At 46.2% G+C, this 19,392-nt stretch overlaps 1 protein-coding gene across 1 annotated transcript in view; it reads right to left on the reverse strand.

Moving 5' to 3' along the window:
• The window catches only part of Pah (phenylalanine hydroxylase), a 46,311-nt gene extending 27,899 nt beyond the window's left edge, over positions 1–18,412 (reverse strand). The window contains exons 1-3 of the mRNA XM_005358218.2: positions 18,186–18,412; positions 14,232–14,339; positions 6,836–7,019 (exon numbers count right to left, since the gene is read on the reverse strand). Coding sequence (XP_005358275.1) covers positions 6,836–7,019; positions 14,232–14,339; positions 18,186–18,245 — 352 coding nt within the window. The 5' untranslated portion in view covers positions 18,246–18,412. The remainder of the gene's footprint in view (positions 1–6,835; positions 7,020–14,231; positions 14,340–18,185) is intronic.
• Positions 18,413–19,392: the final 980 nt, after the last annotated feature.

Here is a 19,392-nt window from a genome sequence, read left to right on the forward strand (position 1 = left end):
GACACCCACGTTGTGGTCCCATTAAGTCAGGGTCAACTGTTCTGCCCAGACGCCAAGGGACCACTGGCTCCAGAGTGCTCCCAAAGGAAAGAGCCCACAGGCGAGAGCCTACTTCCTGCCTGGTGGGTCAGTGCAAGCCCATTAGACCCACACTAGTTCGAGGCAGACAGATCACAATCCAGTTCTCATGCTCCGTCAGACATTCACCAGCCCCAGGGCTGAGGGGACAAGGCACCCAGGATTGTGGCCAGCCTGTCTCAGGAAGAGCAATAAATCCTCCAGTTCAGAGACCCAAGACAGAATGGTGTTTTCACCCTCACTCCAGGCTCCCCTGCGCCTCCTCTGAGGCACAGCCTCCAGATTTGTAAGGAGGCAGGAGCTGTATGAGTTCCAGGAGCAAAGGAAGAGAGCATAGCTGCCTGATCTTGCAGGCCAAGTCCTGCAGGGTCTTATTCTGCTTGAAGGCACCTCTATGTTCATTTCTAGGGAAAGAAAAACCCTGAGGAAGATCTTGGCAAGGATGAAGGAGTCAAAGCCTGGCCGAGGGGACAAGTTGGTCCCCTTTACATCCTGGGCAGAGCAGTATCAGTCAAGATGTGACGGGCAAAGCATATGGTCTCTGTTTGCTAATTAAGATCAGCTTCATAGAATCAGATAAATAAGTGCGTGGAGAACAGACATTTCAATGAAACGTTGAAATTATGAGTAAACAGCATCACCTCTAAGGCCCTTTACTCCAGCCATCCCCTAAACAGGAGCTACCCTCACACTGACCCTCCCAAGGGGCCACGTGTCTTTTTTTTAAGAGATTAGTTTAATTTTTAACTGGGGGAGGCATGTGCAAGAGAGTGCTGGAGCTGGAAGAGGCCAGAGGCATTGGTCCCCTTTCAAATGGAGTTACAGGAAGTGGTGAGTCACCCGACCTGGCTGCTGGGCATCCAACTCCTATCCTTGGTAAGGAGCAATCGATGTTTTAAACTGTGAACCATCTCTCCAGTTCCACAAACTCCACAGCTCTTAAGGCTAAATAGTGGCAGACTGCCCACTATATCTCCCAGACACCCAATTCTACCTTCCTAAAGCTCATAGAAGTATGAGATCAGGTGACCTGTCACTCACAAATTGAGTTCCGGTCCACCTGCTGATATTAGGTCACACATAGTACATGCAAAGCTTTCTCTAATCCCAGGTCTTGCCTGGTCCCACTTTCGAAGACTGAGTTCATTGTGCCCAAAATGACACTCCTTAGGAATTCCATATCATCCCCATCATTGCCATACAGCATGTCATACAGCAATGACGCTGCACCAATGATGTCGGGTACCATGTCCGCTGGTCCTCCTGCTGCTAACCCTGAAGAGCCTGGATGGAGGGAAGTCAGAGGGGGAATGGGAAAGAAAGGGGTGGGAAAGGTCAAGTCAAGTTCAAGAAGGGACCGTGATCAAAGGAAGAGCATACCATGCGTGGGGTTTACAACGAAAGCGTCACGTGATGTGTACATGCTAGGCAAGAAAAGAAAAGGGTATCCGATGAAGCAAAAATCTCAAAGGTGATGGAAACATCCCTCCAAAAGACATCATTTGGATAATGAGCGTTGTCAACACTGGTAGGAAAGGGAGGAGGAAAACGTGGGAAAGAACGAGGGAATGAGGATGGAAGGAGAGAGGAAAGGAGAACGAGAGAGAAGGAGAAACGCTGGCTTCCTGGCTCTCTTGCCCCTGCTCTTCCCAACAAACCACAGCTGCGTGGCTCTGCCAGTCACAGGAAGGCTTGGAAATGGGAACCTGCTTGCAGGACCCTCGCAAAACCAGACACATAACTAATGGGTAAAGTCAACCCCAATGTGGTTCCCTCCGCATGGCTACCCTGGTCAGGGTCCGCTTTCCGTACACTGGTGTAACGAACGCCCTGATAATGGTTGGGGTGACGGATTACAGAGGTATCTCCCTACTGAGGCCCAAACATGCCAGAGACCAAGAGCTTGTTCATCTCAAGCAAGTTCAACTCAGACATTCAGATGCCTCAAGATATCTCGCGTGACCTTGTCCATGAACTACAGGGAGCAACAGAACAGATCTTCATTATATTTCCCAGATGAAGAAGAGGCGGGGGGTGGGGGGGAGAATTGCGCCCTGGAAGGCGAGGTGACAAACAACCATGTAGAAAGCAGAGAACCAAATATCAGCTCTTGACTTTAAACGTATCACTCTTTCCAGGTCACTAGGAGGGTCCCTTGACCCACTGTGAATGACAAGTTGGCATTTAGTTACAACTGCATCTTCTCATTCCCTCCTGCAACTTAAGGACCATACATGGCACGTGGAAGAAGGGTGGTGTTCGTCTGTTCCTTCTAACGTTCATAATCATCTGTCTGAACCAAACGGCACACGGTCATGCCCTATAGTCAGCAAAGGTTGCGAATGAGGGGACCTGAGAAACCTTAAGAATTGTGTGTCTCCTGTTAAGAGATTCAGGTATAAGTTCACTGACCACACGAGCCCAGTGCGTCGGCACCTATAAGTTCACTGACCACACGAGCCCAGTGCGTCGGCACCTCTCCTAAAATTGTATCATGTGACCACACAGTCACGTTAGCACTGAACATCTTCACTTTTCACATGAGACATGGGAACCTTCAAAGCAAGCTGGCCCAACAGCTACAGACGAGGGATCAAGCAGGAAGAGGAAGGACACAAAACCATTCTCCACCCAGCTTTTCTCTCTCTTGTCTTCTAACACTGAAATCATGAAGAGTGTTCTGTGGCTACCCTAGCTATTGCAAAGACTAAACGAGACAAGCAAAGTAAGCAAGAATTTTAAGAGACAGATTTAGAATACAAATGAAGAATTCTCTTTTATTTTATAATGTTATGGTTCTTCCTTAGCTTAAACTCTGTGTCTGACCAGCTAGCTCAGCCTCATCGGGTCATTTGTTCAGATTTTTCTTTACCAGTGAATTATTGACAGAATTTTGGGAACAAGCAGAATATCAATAGCATTAAGCTATTCTGCATAGAGTCCCCATATTTCCCCTCTCCTCCTGAATGAGCTTCTCCCTCCAGATGGGGCCAGTCTGTCTCAACTGGAGCAGTCTGAAGAAACAGGAGATGTCTCCCTGACTTCCAGGACACACAGCAACATCAGTACATCCAGTGAGCATTTAAATGAAGACAAAATAGTGCTGTAACTGTGTATTTTACCCAGTCTGAAGAGCAGATTCCCTGCAGATGTAGGAGCCTGGGCACGTAGAGCCATGGTTGTGAAAACCATGCACAGGACAAAGGAAAATACGTGGAGGGAAATTTCCAATTGAAAGGGAACAAGACGAGAATTGGGCAGAGAGACAGAGAAAGGGACAGGAAAAGCAGAGATGCAGGTGGCGAGACTAAAGAACCTCCAACCATCTGGACCGCTCGGCCTTAAGCAGCTTTCTTCTAAAGAGTCTTATCACTTGGGAACCAGTACTCCTTTGAACATCCTTCTCTTACAGACAAGTAGGCGTGCACGCATGTGCACCAATCGCCAGGTCCTGGGAGGGGAAGGTCAGAGCCTTTCCTCTCACTGACCACAGAAAACCGAGATGAATCTAAAACATCTGTCTGACTCAGCACGGCCTTCAGAGCAGCAATATTGACGAAGAAAAGAGAAACCTACAGGGGACTGAGCTACGTGGGGGAAAACTTATGTAATAATGATTTTATCCATAATCTTAGGTCTAGGCTAGGCAGATAAATAAGAGATAGTACGTAGTAGAGAGACGACAGATAGACGATAGATAGATAGATAGATTTTATCCATAATCTTAGGTCTAGGCTAGGCAGATAAATAAGAGATAGTACGTAGTAGAGAGACGACAGATAGACGATAGATAGATAGATAGATAGATAGATAGATAGATAGATAGATACATGCATGCATGCATGCATACATACATACATAGCTGCATAGATATCAGCTAGTCTTTCTGTTTTGCACAGAATAACTGTTGTAATTGAAACCTGAGTTCGCTGTCTCAACACAATATCCTGTTAAACAACCCCAAGTTGGATAAAGTCTTTTAAGAAACATGTACAAAGGGGCAAGTCTCTCAAAGGGCAATGCTCTAACTTCTGACTACCCAAAACACTGTGTCCATGTCTGTCTGCTTCCCCTGGCTGCAATCTGTCTCCATGTAGGCATTTTCTACCCCCTCACTAAACGCAATGTCATGCAGAACACTCAAAGGAAAAGGGAAACGGATTAGTAGGTGGATCGATGGCCAATATTAATGCTCTTTCATGTTGAGTTGAAGAAGGATTTGAGGTCATCAGGAGAGACGGCAGCAGAATAGACTAAGCATTCAAAAGACTCTCTGGATTAAAATCCTATTAAGCCCCCATGAGCTTCTCCAGGAGGCATTTGAGGAGGTTGGGGCTTCTTTAACCTGTCACCATAATTAACCTTCCCTCAAGCTGTTTCGGGTGGGGAACGTTAGCAATTAAGAAACTGAGGAACTTTCATTCTCTGTCGCCCACGCTGCTGTCTGAATGGTTTAGCGACTAGAGGGGAAAGTGGTTTAGCGTAATTGCTTTGAGGGGTTCAGATCCCTCACTTGAACCTGCTGTCAGCCTTGCCCCTGAGATCTGAGCCCCTCATTAAAAAGGGCATTTTGTCTGGAGAAAGAATCAAAGGTCCGGATCTACTCCTGCGCCTCCTTCCTCTCATCTTTCCCCCAGTGACACTGACAGGAGGGGACACTAAGCAGAGCAATGCTCCTCTCAAAAGCCAGCGTCCGAACTCACACTCCTCCCTACAGACCTGTCCCCGGAGCCCTGACAGCCAGCCTCTCCCTACTGGGGTCACCTCCACATCTGCCACGCAGCTCCAGCAGCTGCTGCATCACAGGTGGAAACGGCTATTCGCAGAAGTGACAGTCACACAACATGTTTCAAAGAGTGAGCACAGGCTGTTTCTTCTTTGCTCCCGGAAGACTGCCACACACACACACACACACACACACACACACACACACACACACACACACACTTCAAAGACCAGCACCCCGCCATCCTGAGCAATGAGGTGAGCAGCCTCCTGAGGAATTAGTTTTGTGCTCCTTCTAGTGTCTAAGGCTCAGCAGTAGTTGCAGGATATGCCTCTGGAGGAATACGTTAGCTTTTCTACTTCCTCACTGGTGGGTCCCGAGAATCACGTGATAAAGGCATCTGTCTCCTACAGCCACAGCCCCTCTTCTATGTCTACCTGGGTGTCTTGTCCCCTCAGCCAGACTGAGCTACTCAGGAACAAGCAGTTGACTTATTTTTCTCCAGCACCTACCACAGTGTCTGACATAGATGAGTTGGTCATTAATATTCTCTTGCCTATGACCACGCAGAATGTGCTCTCTGCCTTAAGGCAAGTCACGACCACCATTTTCATGATACAAAGCTTAGGAGTCTGTGGAGCTGCATGACCTCTGAGGTCATATTCCAGCTCCTGGAGTCTATGAGGAGAGGATTTGTACAAGCTGGATTGCTGCGGCTCCTGTGGCTTTTCCACTTTTTTATAGCAATGACAAGAATGACAAGAATATAGGGCATTTATGAATCCCCTAAACAACCTCTGCTTTATTTCCAGTGCCTGGAGATATAATTTCATTAGCCACAGAATGTCAGGGATTCTTATTTCTTCCATTGGATGCAGCTGGAGGTTGTCAGCATTACTAATTTGCTCAAAGTCACACCAAGTGTGCGATGTATTTGTCCAAGAATCTGGGCTCTTAACTGTCTCTCTCTATCCCCTCCAAGAAGCTCCTTCTGGAGCTTCCAGCTCAGGCTGCAGCCTTCCAGCTGGCCCACATACATCTTCCTAGTTCTCCAAGTGGCGCCTGCCTGCCTGCCTGCCTGCCTGCCTGCCTGCCTGTAAATTTCTTTTGATTTCCAACTCCAGAGTCCAGCTGTCTCGGCCTCCACCTGCTCCAAGCAGAGGCAGAGCTTGCCCCAGGACCAGCAGGCCCTTTGTCCTGAGGGTCTGAAGTTCCTGTTGGGAGCAGGTGGCCTGAAAGCCGGGAGAGGACAGGCGTCAGCCTGGGAGGCAAAAGGAAGGAGGTGAAGACATCTGAAGAGGAAGAATTACAAGGGTCCCTCCTGAGACCTGAGCCCATCTGATCACTCTGGGCAAGGGCAAGTCAGAGATGGGGCTTCCTGTCAAGAGTTATACCTCTGAGAGGAGAGCATGGGGGAAGACACCCTTGGTAGAGACACCCTTGGGGAGCTGCCTTTCAGGACCTGAAAACCTGATCCAGGTTTGGCATGCTGTAAAAATTTGGAGAAAGCTCTTTGGTTATGGCAGATGATTGTAGCCCAGGAATTTAAAAAAAAATACACAAGAAGTTGCATGCACAATACACTGGATTTGATCCCTGGTTCTGTATAACCTGGATATGGTGGAGCACACCTGTAATCCAAACACTTGGCAAGTGGACATTGACAAACCTATTATCCAAACACTTGGCAAGTGGACAGCTGGAGGATCAGAAGAGCAAGCTCACTTACTTAGTAACACTTGGCAAGTGGACAGCTGGAGGATCAGAAGAGCAAGCTCACTTACTTAGTGAGTTTGGAACCACTCTGGGCTACACAGTATCTTGTCTTTCAACATAACATATTCAATGAGAACAAGAAACAGTTACATTGAAGAAGGGGGAAGAGGCTAAGGATTGTGTCAACGCTATGTGAGGCTTTGGTCTGGTTCCTGGGCTTACTTCCTCTCCCTTATATGCACCTTTGAGTTGTCGTCGGTTCTCGATGTGAACCGTGCTGTGTGGTTGAGGCCCCAGCAGTCTGCAGACGCTCACCTGTGTTCTTCTCCTTGTCTCGGGACAGCTCATGGACAGTGGCGCCGATGTCCTGCCGCAGGCTCTTGATGATGCTGCCCAGAGAAGGCACGCTGCGCTTATCCAGGTACGTGAAGAACTCGTACTCATCTTTGTGTACCCTGGAGGGTCGGGATTCAATGTGAGTCAGGTTGATGTCATTCTCCTGCAGAGACAAAGACAGGTGGGAGGGGCCAGCCTTCGTTACCGCTACAGGACAAGACGCAGAGCCAGAGTTTAACACAAGACAGCAAACCAGAGTTGAAGAGCAGTTTGTTTGTTTTGTTTTGTTTTGCTTTGTTTTGTTTTGTTTTGCATGAATATAAGGGGAAGCCCTTATAGTTCTGGAAGCTTTCAACCTTCTGCAAAGCCAAGCACCAACCGACAAGAGGTAGGAACAGTAAGTCACACACCTCTGAACTAAACTATATGGGGACCTAATAAAGAGCCTAGAATTGCCTACAAAGGATTGGGGTTGGGATCAAAGGCCTAAGATAGTAGCAGTAGTGATATTTACATGGGAAAGTCTCCCATTTGCCCAATGAAATTCCACAGAATCTTGATAGATAATATTGAACCAACATTGTTTTGCTTGAATATGGTCCCTAGAACTTAGGCACTGTGTCTGTAAGCTCTAACTTAGAGCAGATATAGAGAAACGCTAGACAACTGACTTTCATGCTTCTGCATCCCTCAGCTGCCCCATCTTCACACAGGTGGTTTAGTGATCCCTGTTCCATGAGCTTTTGGGGGGTCTTTGCCAAGTGAACACACACACGTACTCTGATGGGTGCAACCCAATGCTCAGACCTACTATTAATATCTTCATATGTTCATCTAAGTCATTTGGTAATTACACAGACATATAATTAATATTACACATGAAAGTATACTTAATGCTATATACATATGTATATATACATGCATATATATATACATGTATATATACATATGTATATAGCATTAACACTCACTAGGCTAATCACTCTCTAGATGAACCAAACAGACCTAAATGCTTTTCTTTTTAAATCTTAAATTCAAGTGGAGGGAATGAAAGCAACAGCTATGAAAGACAGCTAACCTATGTGTTCTTTTCTAATGGCAGGGATAACATACGTAAGGCAGAGCAGATGAAGCAGATCACCTGTGCTGGGGCTAGGGTTAGGGTACACTGTAGAATTTAAGAGGATCTCTGGATGAGGCCTTCTTAAGAAAACAAATCAGATTCACATCCCAAAGGAGTTGATATATATGAAGACCTCATGGGGGGAGTAATTGGCCTAGAAGAAGTGAAAAATGAAGTCTACTACGTCAGAATAACCACATAGAGAAGGACAGCTATGCAAATTATCTTCAAGAATGTACCCTTGATTCTGAAAGAAATGAGGGCCTTCATGGGGTTTTGAGTATTATCTTAGCATGATCTCATTATCTTACCATGATCAACCTGACATCCATCTTGAAACTGAACCTCATAGACCCAATAGAATCACCAAGTTCTGCTAAGAAGTCACTGGTGACATCCCAATGGGATGTGATGGTGGTAGCAGCCATAGTGAGGATGAAAGGGATAGGAGGAGTCACAGGCTGTGTGCTTCATGAAATAGCCTCGACAATCAAAATCATAAGGATCATGAGAGGAGTTTGTGGATAGAAAAATTGAAGAAGAATCATCACTAGATCCCATTCCATCCTCAGATTTGCTAGTGTAATTGAATGAGAAGTCAGAACTCCTAAGAAAGAACACACACACACACACACACACACACACTCCTCCCCCAGAGTTTTTCCTTCGAATAAAATATTATAGCATATCTAGAGAGATGAACTAGATACTTCTTATTTGACATTAGCCACCTATACCATATCTGCCCCATCACACCATGTCTTAAATATTTACTTATTTGCATGGTGTGTATGTGTGTAGTGTGAGCACACTTGAACACAGTTGCCATATAATGTCTAATAATGAGTTCCAAGACAGCTAATGCTGTATACCATCTCAATAAAAAAGCAAGAGGAGGAGAAGGGGGAGGAGGAGTGGGGAAGAGGGAGCAGAAGAAAAAGAGGAGAAAGGGGCAAGGAAGAAGGGAGAGGAAGAGGGAACAGAAGAAGAGGTTGAGAGGGGAGAGGAAGGAGACTCAGAAGGAGGAGGGGAGGGGAAGAGGGAGCAGAAGAAAAAGAGGAGGGAGAGGAGGAAATAGAGGAGGGGAGAAGGGGGAGGAGGGAAAGGGGAAGGCAGTAGCAGCATCTTGCTTTGGGAATAACCACAGAACAATTTAGATACCATGACTTCATTTTTTTAATGATACTGGAAATCTAACTTGGGGGAAAAACTTCTCTAAGTCTTTCACTAAAATTTGTAAGCTAACTAAACACCATCAGCAGGGGAATGATGCAATGGACTGTAGGACCAAAGGAAATTCTATAAAGCAAGCAGCACAGCTTTCAGAATGCAAAATATCCACACCAATCCATTGTAGCTGCCTGGTAACAAAATATCTGCACCAATTCCATTGTAGCTGCCTGGTAACAAAATATCCACAACAATTCCATTGTAGCTGCCTGGTAACAAAATATCCACAACGATTCCATTGTAGCTGCCTGGTAAGAAAGCATTTGTAAGTTCTGGAGCCCCAGGGGTTGGCTGTCTCACTCACTTCAGGGTCTCCATCATCTATACAGGACCTAACAACAGGATCTGCTCCAAAGAGAGGGGCATGAGGTCGCCAAACAATGGCTGTGTGGGAGGAGTGCATCTCTGGCTAGGGGTGGGGCAAAGGAAATGCGCGTGGCAAATAAAGACTGTTTCCTTTCGATTGCTTCTAAAAGATCAATTGTATCCATGAAGGTGGAGTATGAATTCAGAACTGAAGCTTTTCACCTCCGCTGGTTAAACAGTCTACTTGAGACTACCAGAGAATGTCTGAGATGACCTTATATCTCAAAGCTTTGCCAATCTGTTTCTTTGTCTACTCCCTTCCCTGGGAAGTCATGGGCACACGAAGAAAAAGTTCTTTTGCAGCTTCCCCCAAGGAGACCGCTTCTGACTGTATGGTTCACCCCTAAACGTCTTGTAAAAAAGGCTGTTTTCCTAAGAAACACGATATGTGGGCTGGTAGGGGCTAAAAGCAGAGTATTATGGAAAATGTTTAAATAAATGCATAAAGAATTGAGATTTAAAGCAATCTCCTGAGGACAGCGGGTGTCTGTAGGTCAGTAAAGGAAGGTTTGAGCGTGTTCCTAATCGTTTGAACACAAATTACCATACATCTACTTAATTTCTAGCCATCACTCCACAAACACAGCAATCTATGTCTCTTTAAATACAGGTACCATTGAGAGGCATTCTGATGTAGCTACCAGCTGAAGCCCATAAGGCCAGTGATGGCCAAAGTGGCTCCTGAATGGGGTGGTGACTTTGAGCTAACTGCCATGGAATGAGGAACCTAAATGAAAAGTACAACATCCTGACGAGTCGAGGGGAGTCTATACACACCCTATAGACCTGTCTTTCTCCAAGGAGCGAGCATGCTTTCGTGTTTCTGACTAGGAGTTGAGCTAAGAAAGCTTCCAGATGGCATTGCGGATTAAATTGCGGGGCTATTTAATCAGAAAGCTGTAGGAGATGTGTGATTATCCCTTTATGAAATGCTTTTCCATCTCAGGTCAAGATTGAGAACATGGACTTTTACACTCTGTTTCTATTAAGGAAGATAAGTGTATCTACAGCGTAACTTTTGCTCTGATGTTGTCCTTTGAGGGGGTCTATTTTAGCAGATGCAATACTTGAAACTAAAGCCTCCCAGTGCCCTCCATATTAGAGAAGTCACCTATAAACAATTTGGAATACTCTCCCTGTATTTCTAACACTGCCACCTTGTCTCTGGCACTAAGAAGATTTCTAGGAGTCTCCTTCCATGGACAGCCTCAGATAGGTGAATATTCCCATCCCAAGTCTTCTCTCTTTGCACCAAATAAACCTCATTCTTGTACTGGTTTTCCTATAACCAAGAACTTAGAACCCTTTAGGCTCTGTGACTCCATTGATATAGTACACAGAAATAATTACAACAAACATTTACTGAGTTCTTTATCTACGTTAGTTACTCCTCTAATTAGTTTTCACAGATAATGGGTTTGATTTTTGTGGGAACCCTATAATAGGTTTGTTATTACTATCACCTTGAAACAGAGGAAAAGAAGCCAAGAATTTAACCAGCTTGCTTACAGCCATCTCTTTCAGGCAGAGCAGCTGGGTTTTGGTTCTAAACAGGAAACTCTTAACTTTAATCTGGTTCTTTTCCGTGGTGCCACACATTCAGACTGCTGTTCCATCTAGGAGGAAGGAGGAGGCTCCTGAGTCTGAGAAAGGGAAAACTCAGAAGGTTCTCCTAGGAGTCAACAGTTGCCCTGGCAGGAGCTCCGAACAGCTGAGCTGCAACAAAAGTAGGTGTCCCAGACCTGTGGACTGTCTTGCAAGTTGTGCAGAGAGCTCTGGGGTTGCAGCTCGTGGGCGTGGTCATCCATATGGGGTTGCATGAGAGGACTCTGGTGAAGCAACTGCTTTTTTTTTTGAGCATCGGCTCAAGAGTTTTGCATAACACTTTGCCACTTTGCCCAGACTCCCTATAGTGACCCCATTAAAAACTCATTGGTCCACGAGCTTGGACTTTGTTGCAGTCATAACTTGTTGTGGGGAGTGAGTGGTGGGCTGTGTTCCTCCCGGCTCCCAGCTGCCTGGCTAGGTTATGCCCCGAAATAATTACACGGAAACTGTATTCTTTTAAACACTGCTTGGCCCGTTAGCTCAAGCCTCTTACTGGCTAATTCTCACATTTTGATCTCACCCATTTCTAATATTCTGTGTAGCACCACGAGCTGGCTTACCAGGAAAGATCTTAACCTGCGTCTGTCTGAAGTGGGAGAATCATGGCGGCTGCCTGACTTGGCTTCTTTCTCCCAGCATTCTGTTCTGTTTACTCCGCCTACCTAATTTCTTTATTTAACCAATGAAATAAACACAAAACAGAAGACTCCCACATCAATAACTTTGGTCTCTTGTGGGCCGAGTAGAGGTGTGTTGTGTATGGGTGCTCTATCTCCCCAGGAAAAGGCTTGCACCCAATACATTAAAGGTGAAAACCTAAGACAGCATAAGTTTAATAAAATACTAAAAGCTAGAAGATACTATGAGTTCCCTAAAGAAGGTGCCAAGGTCAAATGTGTTTAAGAAATACACAAAGTGCGACAATGGTCTTCCCACCGCAAGCTGACCAGTCCTTAACATGCCTGTGTGCCCTGTGGCTCTCCAAAACCCAGGTCTAAGATGAATTGTAGAAGTTCTTTTCTAGTGACATAGAATTTGCTAGAACACTTTTTAAAGAAAATACTGCCTTAAAGTACTTCAGTTTCTTCCAGTTGCTTCATCATTTGCCACTTTTGATTTCACTTTTTATGTCCAGAACCTTTGTCAGAACACAAAGGTGTAATAACAGATACAGACATGCAAAAGCACCATGACCTCAGCACCCTCCCCTTCGTCTGCCAAGCTCATTTCGTTTGTCAGAAGTGTGGGTATCCCAGAGTGACCATGGACATGGAAGCCTGAGACCCGGGGTTCAAATTCACCTCCACTCCTCCTCCCTGTGTGATCTCCTTGCAGCGCCTCCGTTTCCTCATCCAGACAGCAAAAGGGTGGCTTCCACCCGAGTGGAGAACCCGTGTCTGTGTCTGGCATCTATGTGTGGTGACATGGGCACAAGAATTTGTTCTCTCCCTTCACTCACGACTTCGAGTGGCTACCATCTGACTGTGAACTTTACCAAAGTGTTAATCGGCTTTAAAAGGTGGACTGGGATGGAAAGTTCCTACGGCAATTGTTGAAGGTGCGGGGAGGGACGAAATCAATGCACACTAACAACAACCTCCAACCAAGCAACCAGCGCGTCTACAACAACCTCCAACCAACCAACCAGCGCGTCCAGCTCTGTATCCTCCTCAGCAGGATGGGTAAAATAAGGCCCTCGAGGAATTGAGAGTTGGGTAATGCATGAATTCAGTCAGAGTGTACACACACACACACACACACACACACACACACACACACACACGGTGCTCTCCAACCAGCTCAGCTAATTTATTACTTGTGGTTTGTTTATTAGACTGTAAACAGCCTCTTCATTTATTATTATTTAATCCATTAATGCTGACCTGGTCCCAAGGGGCAACTGTTCAAGAAAAACATGTGACTCCCTACTAGGTTCCCTAATAGGCCAGTCCAAAGGCTATGTAGGCATGCTGGAGTATTCTGCAGAAACCTTCTGAGACAGCACTCTGTTCTCTCCACTCCCTCTGCTTGCGCTTGGGCATTGTCTCCCCTCAACTACCACCACCACTTTAGAAAGTCAGGTTCTCTGTTTTAAATACACTTGGGTTTCTAGAGTAATTCTAGATGTCCAACATGGATTCACAGGATGAAGCTGGCACAGTCTCAGAGCCCTTGCTTGGCAAGCGCAGCACTCTGGGTTTCATGCCTAGTACCAGAGTATCGTTACTGAGATTTCATGAATTTGTATCTAGTATCATGTGGTCACGATGATGGCTGATCTTCATTGTCAGGTTGACTGATCTGTAATCGCCTAGGAGGCAAACATCTGGATGTGTTTGTGAAGGGGGAGACCCTACCACTATTCAGCTAAATTGACACAATAGTAAACCAACTCCCAATGACTTATTATTATATCCACAGGTGATGGCATCTCTGAACTCTCATCAGAGAAGTTTCTGTTTTTAGTAGGCGGTGATTAACAGAGACCCCCAGTTAGTCGGGGTACAGAGAATAAGAGACGAGAATTCTCAGCCCTAAATGAGGCATGTGTATTAAACCCCTTCTCCATCTTCCAAGGCTCTGGAATCACCGCAGAAGGAGTGAGAAGATTGCCAGAGCCGAGGGCAATGGACGACTAAAGCAGAGGAGTGTTCTCCAGACACGGCAATGTGGCTGCGCGTGTGACCTCACAACAGTGGCAACAGCACAAGCTCAAGCCAGACAAAATCACAGCATAGAAAGCAGAGGTCGACCAGAAGTCTCAGCCTTAGCTCAGGAGCTATTGGCACATGATTGCTGGGGAAAGAGGGAGAGTCGGTTTCTTTTTAAGCGTGTGGACCTGGCAGGTCAACCAAGTTGGGTAGCAAGGGTAGGAAAAGGGAAAAGATCTGGGAGAAATTGGAAGGGTGAATATAACCAAAATATTTTACACAAAATTCTCAAAGAACTAATGGAAAAGAAATTTTAAGAAATGTTTTCTTAAAAAAAAAAAATACCAAGACTAATGATCATGGCATTGCCCAAGATACCCAGGAACGAAGCACTTACCTCAAACAAACGCAGGACCTTGGCTAGGGCACCGACTTCTTCTTTGAGTGAGAAGAGCAGAGACACAGCCCCATTTTGGTTGGAGTTGTCTTCAATATAACTGGTCTCCTGCGGAATTAGATCACCTGGTTAAAACGTTTTCCACAGCTTAGTAATTATTCCCTCGAAACCACCAAAGAAGAGGCCAGCATAAACAATTTCTCCTTAAGCTCCTGAACAAAATGAACTACATGTATTCTACACAGCGGCAGGCAGTGAGGTCAGAAAGAAGTAAGTTGAGAACAATGAAGTAATGATGTCACTCCTGGGTAGACTTTAGAAGCTCGAAGCTCAAATTGCTCATCGATACCCCTAGTCACTGGCAAAAATCAATATATTTTAATGATCACCCACTTAGTACCAGATCATATCCCACATCTTGGAGAGATAGAAATCTGAATTAAGGGAAACACACCCTTCCTTTCAGTATCAAAATTCTGACTAGCAGACACATAGTGGAGAAGCCAGAAGAATCGCGTGCTCCCAAAAATTAAAAATTCACCTTAAGAAAACACTGGGAAACACACGGTGAAAAGACATTAAAAATGGACATTCACAGGCTGTGGGTCCAAGGGCTGAGTGTTACCCTCTGTCATCCATTCACAGGCTGTGGGTCCAAAGGCTGAGTGTTACCCTCTCTCATCCATTCACCACCAGAACCGTTTGGAGCAGAACCCGTTACCTCATTCCCTCACCTATGAAATAATGGTAAAAACAAGCTCTGGCCAAATACTATCCAAATGTTGAAAAAAGAAAAATGCTCACATTTGTTTAAACTTATTTAAATAGAATATTGGCACGGTATGTATAAAATGATAAAACTATTATCACCAGATGATGGGTACCTTCAGTGAAGGAACAAAAGAAACTGGAATAAATATGGGCATTTCAGGGTTTGTTAAGACATTTTCCCTAAGTTTTAAGATAATTCACAACATTCCGCGTGCACCCCCCAATATACATCATGTCCCTAAAATGGGAAGAACGACTACTCTCTCGTATACAAGTTAATTAAGCTAATGGTGTGGGTATTCCATCCTCTCAGGGACCGAAGGCGGTGGCGGGAAGATTTTTGTCAGGGACTCAGAATAATAAACAACAAAGGGCTTCCCTGTTTTAAGTTCACTTCTCTCTTGACCTCCACAAAAAGTGGGGTGCTGAAGATACATGCCACCTTCGTGGATCTGAATTCCAAGTTTGCCCAGCCAATCCTGGGCCCATGAGCATATCTCTTTCATAGTAATTTGGTTGGTTTGGGAACTATGCCTTCTTTGATTCTTACAGACATGTTGATTGGCTTATAAGCAAAACCACCTTCAAAACTGTCTAGGAAGAAACCATGCACGGAAAAGACCTGGGAATCAAGGAGTGAGAATCTTCAGTCATCGAGCAATGCACTCTGCAATAAACACAGACTGTTCTCGTTAGCCGTGCAGTGGACACAAACGCCTTCTGTTACCACTGGAAAGAATTCCCTTTCACCTTCACAAGCAAAGTGCTCTGTCAAGGATGCCCTAGGGCCAGTGCTGGTGACCTGGGGCTGACACATTTGCACATTTGCATGTGTGGTTACAACCCCTTGCACACATCCACACCGAAGAACTTTTGAGGAACGTGTATCTGTGCGTCAGGGGGTAGAGATGTACTATGTCTCCATATTTCAGCATTTTCCCACAGGAGGAAAGGTTGCCGTGAAGCTGCGTGCTCAGCCATGGGAAGCAGATTAGATAGAACACTGGCTGTCCTGTCCCTGCTGGTGGCTCTGCACTCCTCACTGACCCCACTACTCTGCTTAAATTTTCTTCACAGCTCTTGTCTCTATATGAAACTATATTATGCTTTCATCCTGTTAATTTCTTTATCATTTGTCATTTGTCTCCTGAACTAAAGTAGTTTTACCAGAGGGAAAACACCGCTGTAATTAGTACACAGTGGGTGCTTCTTGACCTGTTGGCGAACGACGGCGCTAAGCCACTCAGTCCCGCAGGCTGATTGCACATATTTTATGCCCTCAACGAATGGAGTCTCCTTCCTGCAATCTCCCTCTTAGTAGGATTATGTCAACTATGCGCTGTTTATCTGGGTAGGAAGCCTTAAGAAGATGCAAACGGTACTCAGTACTGGCAAGACGGTTCAGCCGATAAAGGTGCTTGCTGTCAAGCCTGACAACGTCCATAGCAAGGACTCGTACACTGAGAGGAGAGAACTGCCTCTCCAGACTGTCGTCCGACCTCTACATACGCCATTGCATACACTGCATCTCCCCACACACAAGTAAATTAATGCAATAAAAAGTTTTAAGAACACATAAATGTGCCGCGTGGCTTAAGTTCCAGCATCCCATCTCAATTTTATAGACACCAAACAATCTCCTCACACCCACCAAATGGCTCCATTTTGCACAGCTTTGTAGACGCGAGTCTCCAAAGAGGACAACCCTGGCGTCTTTGACTGTGTTTGTGGAAGATTTCCCACGAGCAAGTGACACCAGGCACAACATCTGCCTTGCCGTCTGTCCTTCCTGCACTTCAAGACCCAGGCTGCTGAACAAACAGCTTTGGCCAAATCCACACTGACAGTTTCAAATGCTCTAGAAGCTGTGGTAAAGTATGCATAGGCACTATTTAATTTTCATCTTGACCCTAGAATCTGAGGGGTTTTATTCCTATTTTTTCTAAGGAAGATGCACTGCCTCTTATGCTGAGGTTGAACCAGGACATGTTTGGATCCTCTTCCAGGGTCCCTGTTATGGGTAGAGACAAACTGTGGATTCACAATCACCTAAGGGTCTTATAAATACAGCTGTGAGACGCTCCCCCTAGTTTCCCACCCCCACATCACTGGCTTCAGCTCCCCAGATGGCCAAGTGGCTGTACCAGCAACACAGGAGCCTAGAACAGAGCAGAGCCAGGATCTATGGACCGGCCTGCCTGTCCTTCATACCAACCATCTTCAGCACTAAGTCTCTGACCCCAGGCATCCCTCAGCTCTCAGTCCTGACAGAAGATGAGCTCACAAAGTGTCCCCCCCTGGTCCAGGGCATGGTGACAGCTACAGAATTGTTCTGACTTTGACATCCACTCTCTCCTAGGGTCCTGAGGAGAGAGACAGTTCCCAAGGATTGCACGCAGCAGCTACCTGTGAGTCCATTTCCTCCAAGGTCTGAATCTCAGTGTTCAGACCATGATTCCTGGCCTGGGTCAAGTATATAAATCACGGTAAAGACTATTTTCTGCAAGAGCTCCTGGAGAGGACAGCCAGCACCGGAGGGGACAGGCTCCTTCCACCTCCAGCAGGATTCCGAAGGCATACTCAGACTCAGGGCTAACTCCTATTTATTTCCCTCTCGGCTTATTTTCCCCTTCGTCACATCTGAGTGAGTCCCCAAAGTCTCTTCATGCTACATCATCCCCTGAAAGTTAAAGAAGGGGGGGGGGTCTTACTTTCTTCTCATCTCCATACCCAGAAGAAAGGGTTGGAGGGCTATCACTGGAGAAATGTAGCGGGACCTGCATTTCAGAAGATAAAGCAGATAACACAGGAAACCCATCCCTGTGAGGTCTCTTGTAGACCAGCCTGGACTACATAGAGCTAGTTTCAGGACAAACAGGCTCCAAAGCTACGGAGAAACCCTGTCTCGAAAAACAAACAAAAAAAACAACAATGAGTTATCTAAAGACACACAGACGTGGGAGCTGCTCTGGCAGTCAGATCCCCAACCTCTCTGCATCCTTAAAGGACAGATGTCCCTCCACTCGTTAAAGATGGTCTTGTCAGTTGACTTGCTGGGGCATTTTCATCATCTTTACATAAATTCCTATTTCTTAGTGACCTCAGGAAATACAAGTGTGCCCCAGACTGTTTTCACATCGGCGAATCAAGTCTCTCCCAGCTCCGGAGGCTCACCAGGCTCACCTGTCCAAAGTCTGAGAACTTTCTGCTCAGGACTGGGCGATCCAGGATCACAGCCGACATGCTGGCTCCCAATAATTGGGGTCTCTAGCTCTCCGCAGCAGGGTCTGAAAGGTTTGCTCTCGGGAGGCGAGGCTAATGGTTTTAACCTGGCTCTCAGAAGGACGGGAGAGGGGCGGCTTCAAAGGGTGTCCCCTACTGCAGTCTGTAAGGTCGCTCTGTCAGTGGGCGTTGCCCTGACGTAGCAGTGTGTGGACCCTAGTCCACAGCCCATGTGCAGCTGCAGGTCACTGGTCCTGGGCTGCCCCCAGGGGAGGGGAATTGGAGGGTGTGGCAGCTACCGCAGGACTCACTTGGCAGACTGCCCTGGACAAGAGTAGGCGGCAGAGAGCCCAGACCACCTGTATCCTGGAGCTCAGACAGGTTTGGCATTGTTGAAATTTAGGGGTGCCTGGAGTAAGGATTCTCTGCACTGGAGGGAACCAGGGACAGTCTGCTGATAATGCTTAAGGATAATCCTTCCCTGGCTGCAGAGAAATAGATCCAGGCTCCTAATTTAAATGTTCTCCACCCTCAACTCCCTTTCATTAACCACCAAACCGGTCAATCTCCTTGGCATTCTTTCCTTTAGAAAACCACAGTGGATGACATTTGTAGCTAAAGAGTAAAGGCAGGAGTGCTGGGGCTGGAATCAAGCCAGTTTTAGCTGCTTACAGGAGGGCTGGGGACTCTGCACGGAGGACAGACTGGCTGCCTTAGGGATGCCTTGCTAAGAGATTTCAAGTGCATCGATCATAAGAATTAGACGATGCATCAAACGTTCAATTAGTACAGTTCTTGCCACATAATCGAACACGGGATAAGTGGAAGATAAGGGAGCATTTGTTCTGTGTTCCTGGTGGTGTCCTAAGTGCTGGGACTACAGAGGGGGCACGTGACCTTCCTGCCGGCACTGCACCCCTCTAGTGGTCAGGCAAAATAAAACTAGTTTAGGCAGGGCCAAGCCACAGGGGAGAGGAAAATACTTGATCTAGGTAGGAGTGAGCTGATGGGTACCGGGGCGTGGTCATGAAGATGTCATGAACGGAGGTAAGATAATCATTGCTAGCAGAAAAAACAAAACGTAAACGCACGGGAGGGTCAGTTTCGGAAAGATGTGAGAAACCAGGGACATCAAGGACTCAAAGCCTGCTTAATATTTACCCAAGCA

Source organism: Microtus ochrogaster, chromosome 24 (assembly GCF_000317375.1).
Source record: "Microtus ochrogaster isolate Prairie Vole_2 chromosome 24, MicOch1.0, whole genome shotgun sequence".
Lineage (NCBI taxonomy): Eukaryota > Metazoa > Chordata > Mammalia > Rodentia > Cricetidae > Microtus > Microtus ochrogaster.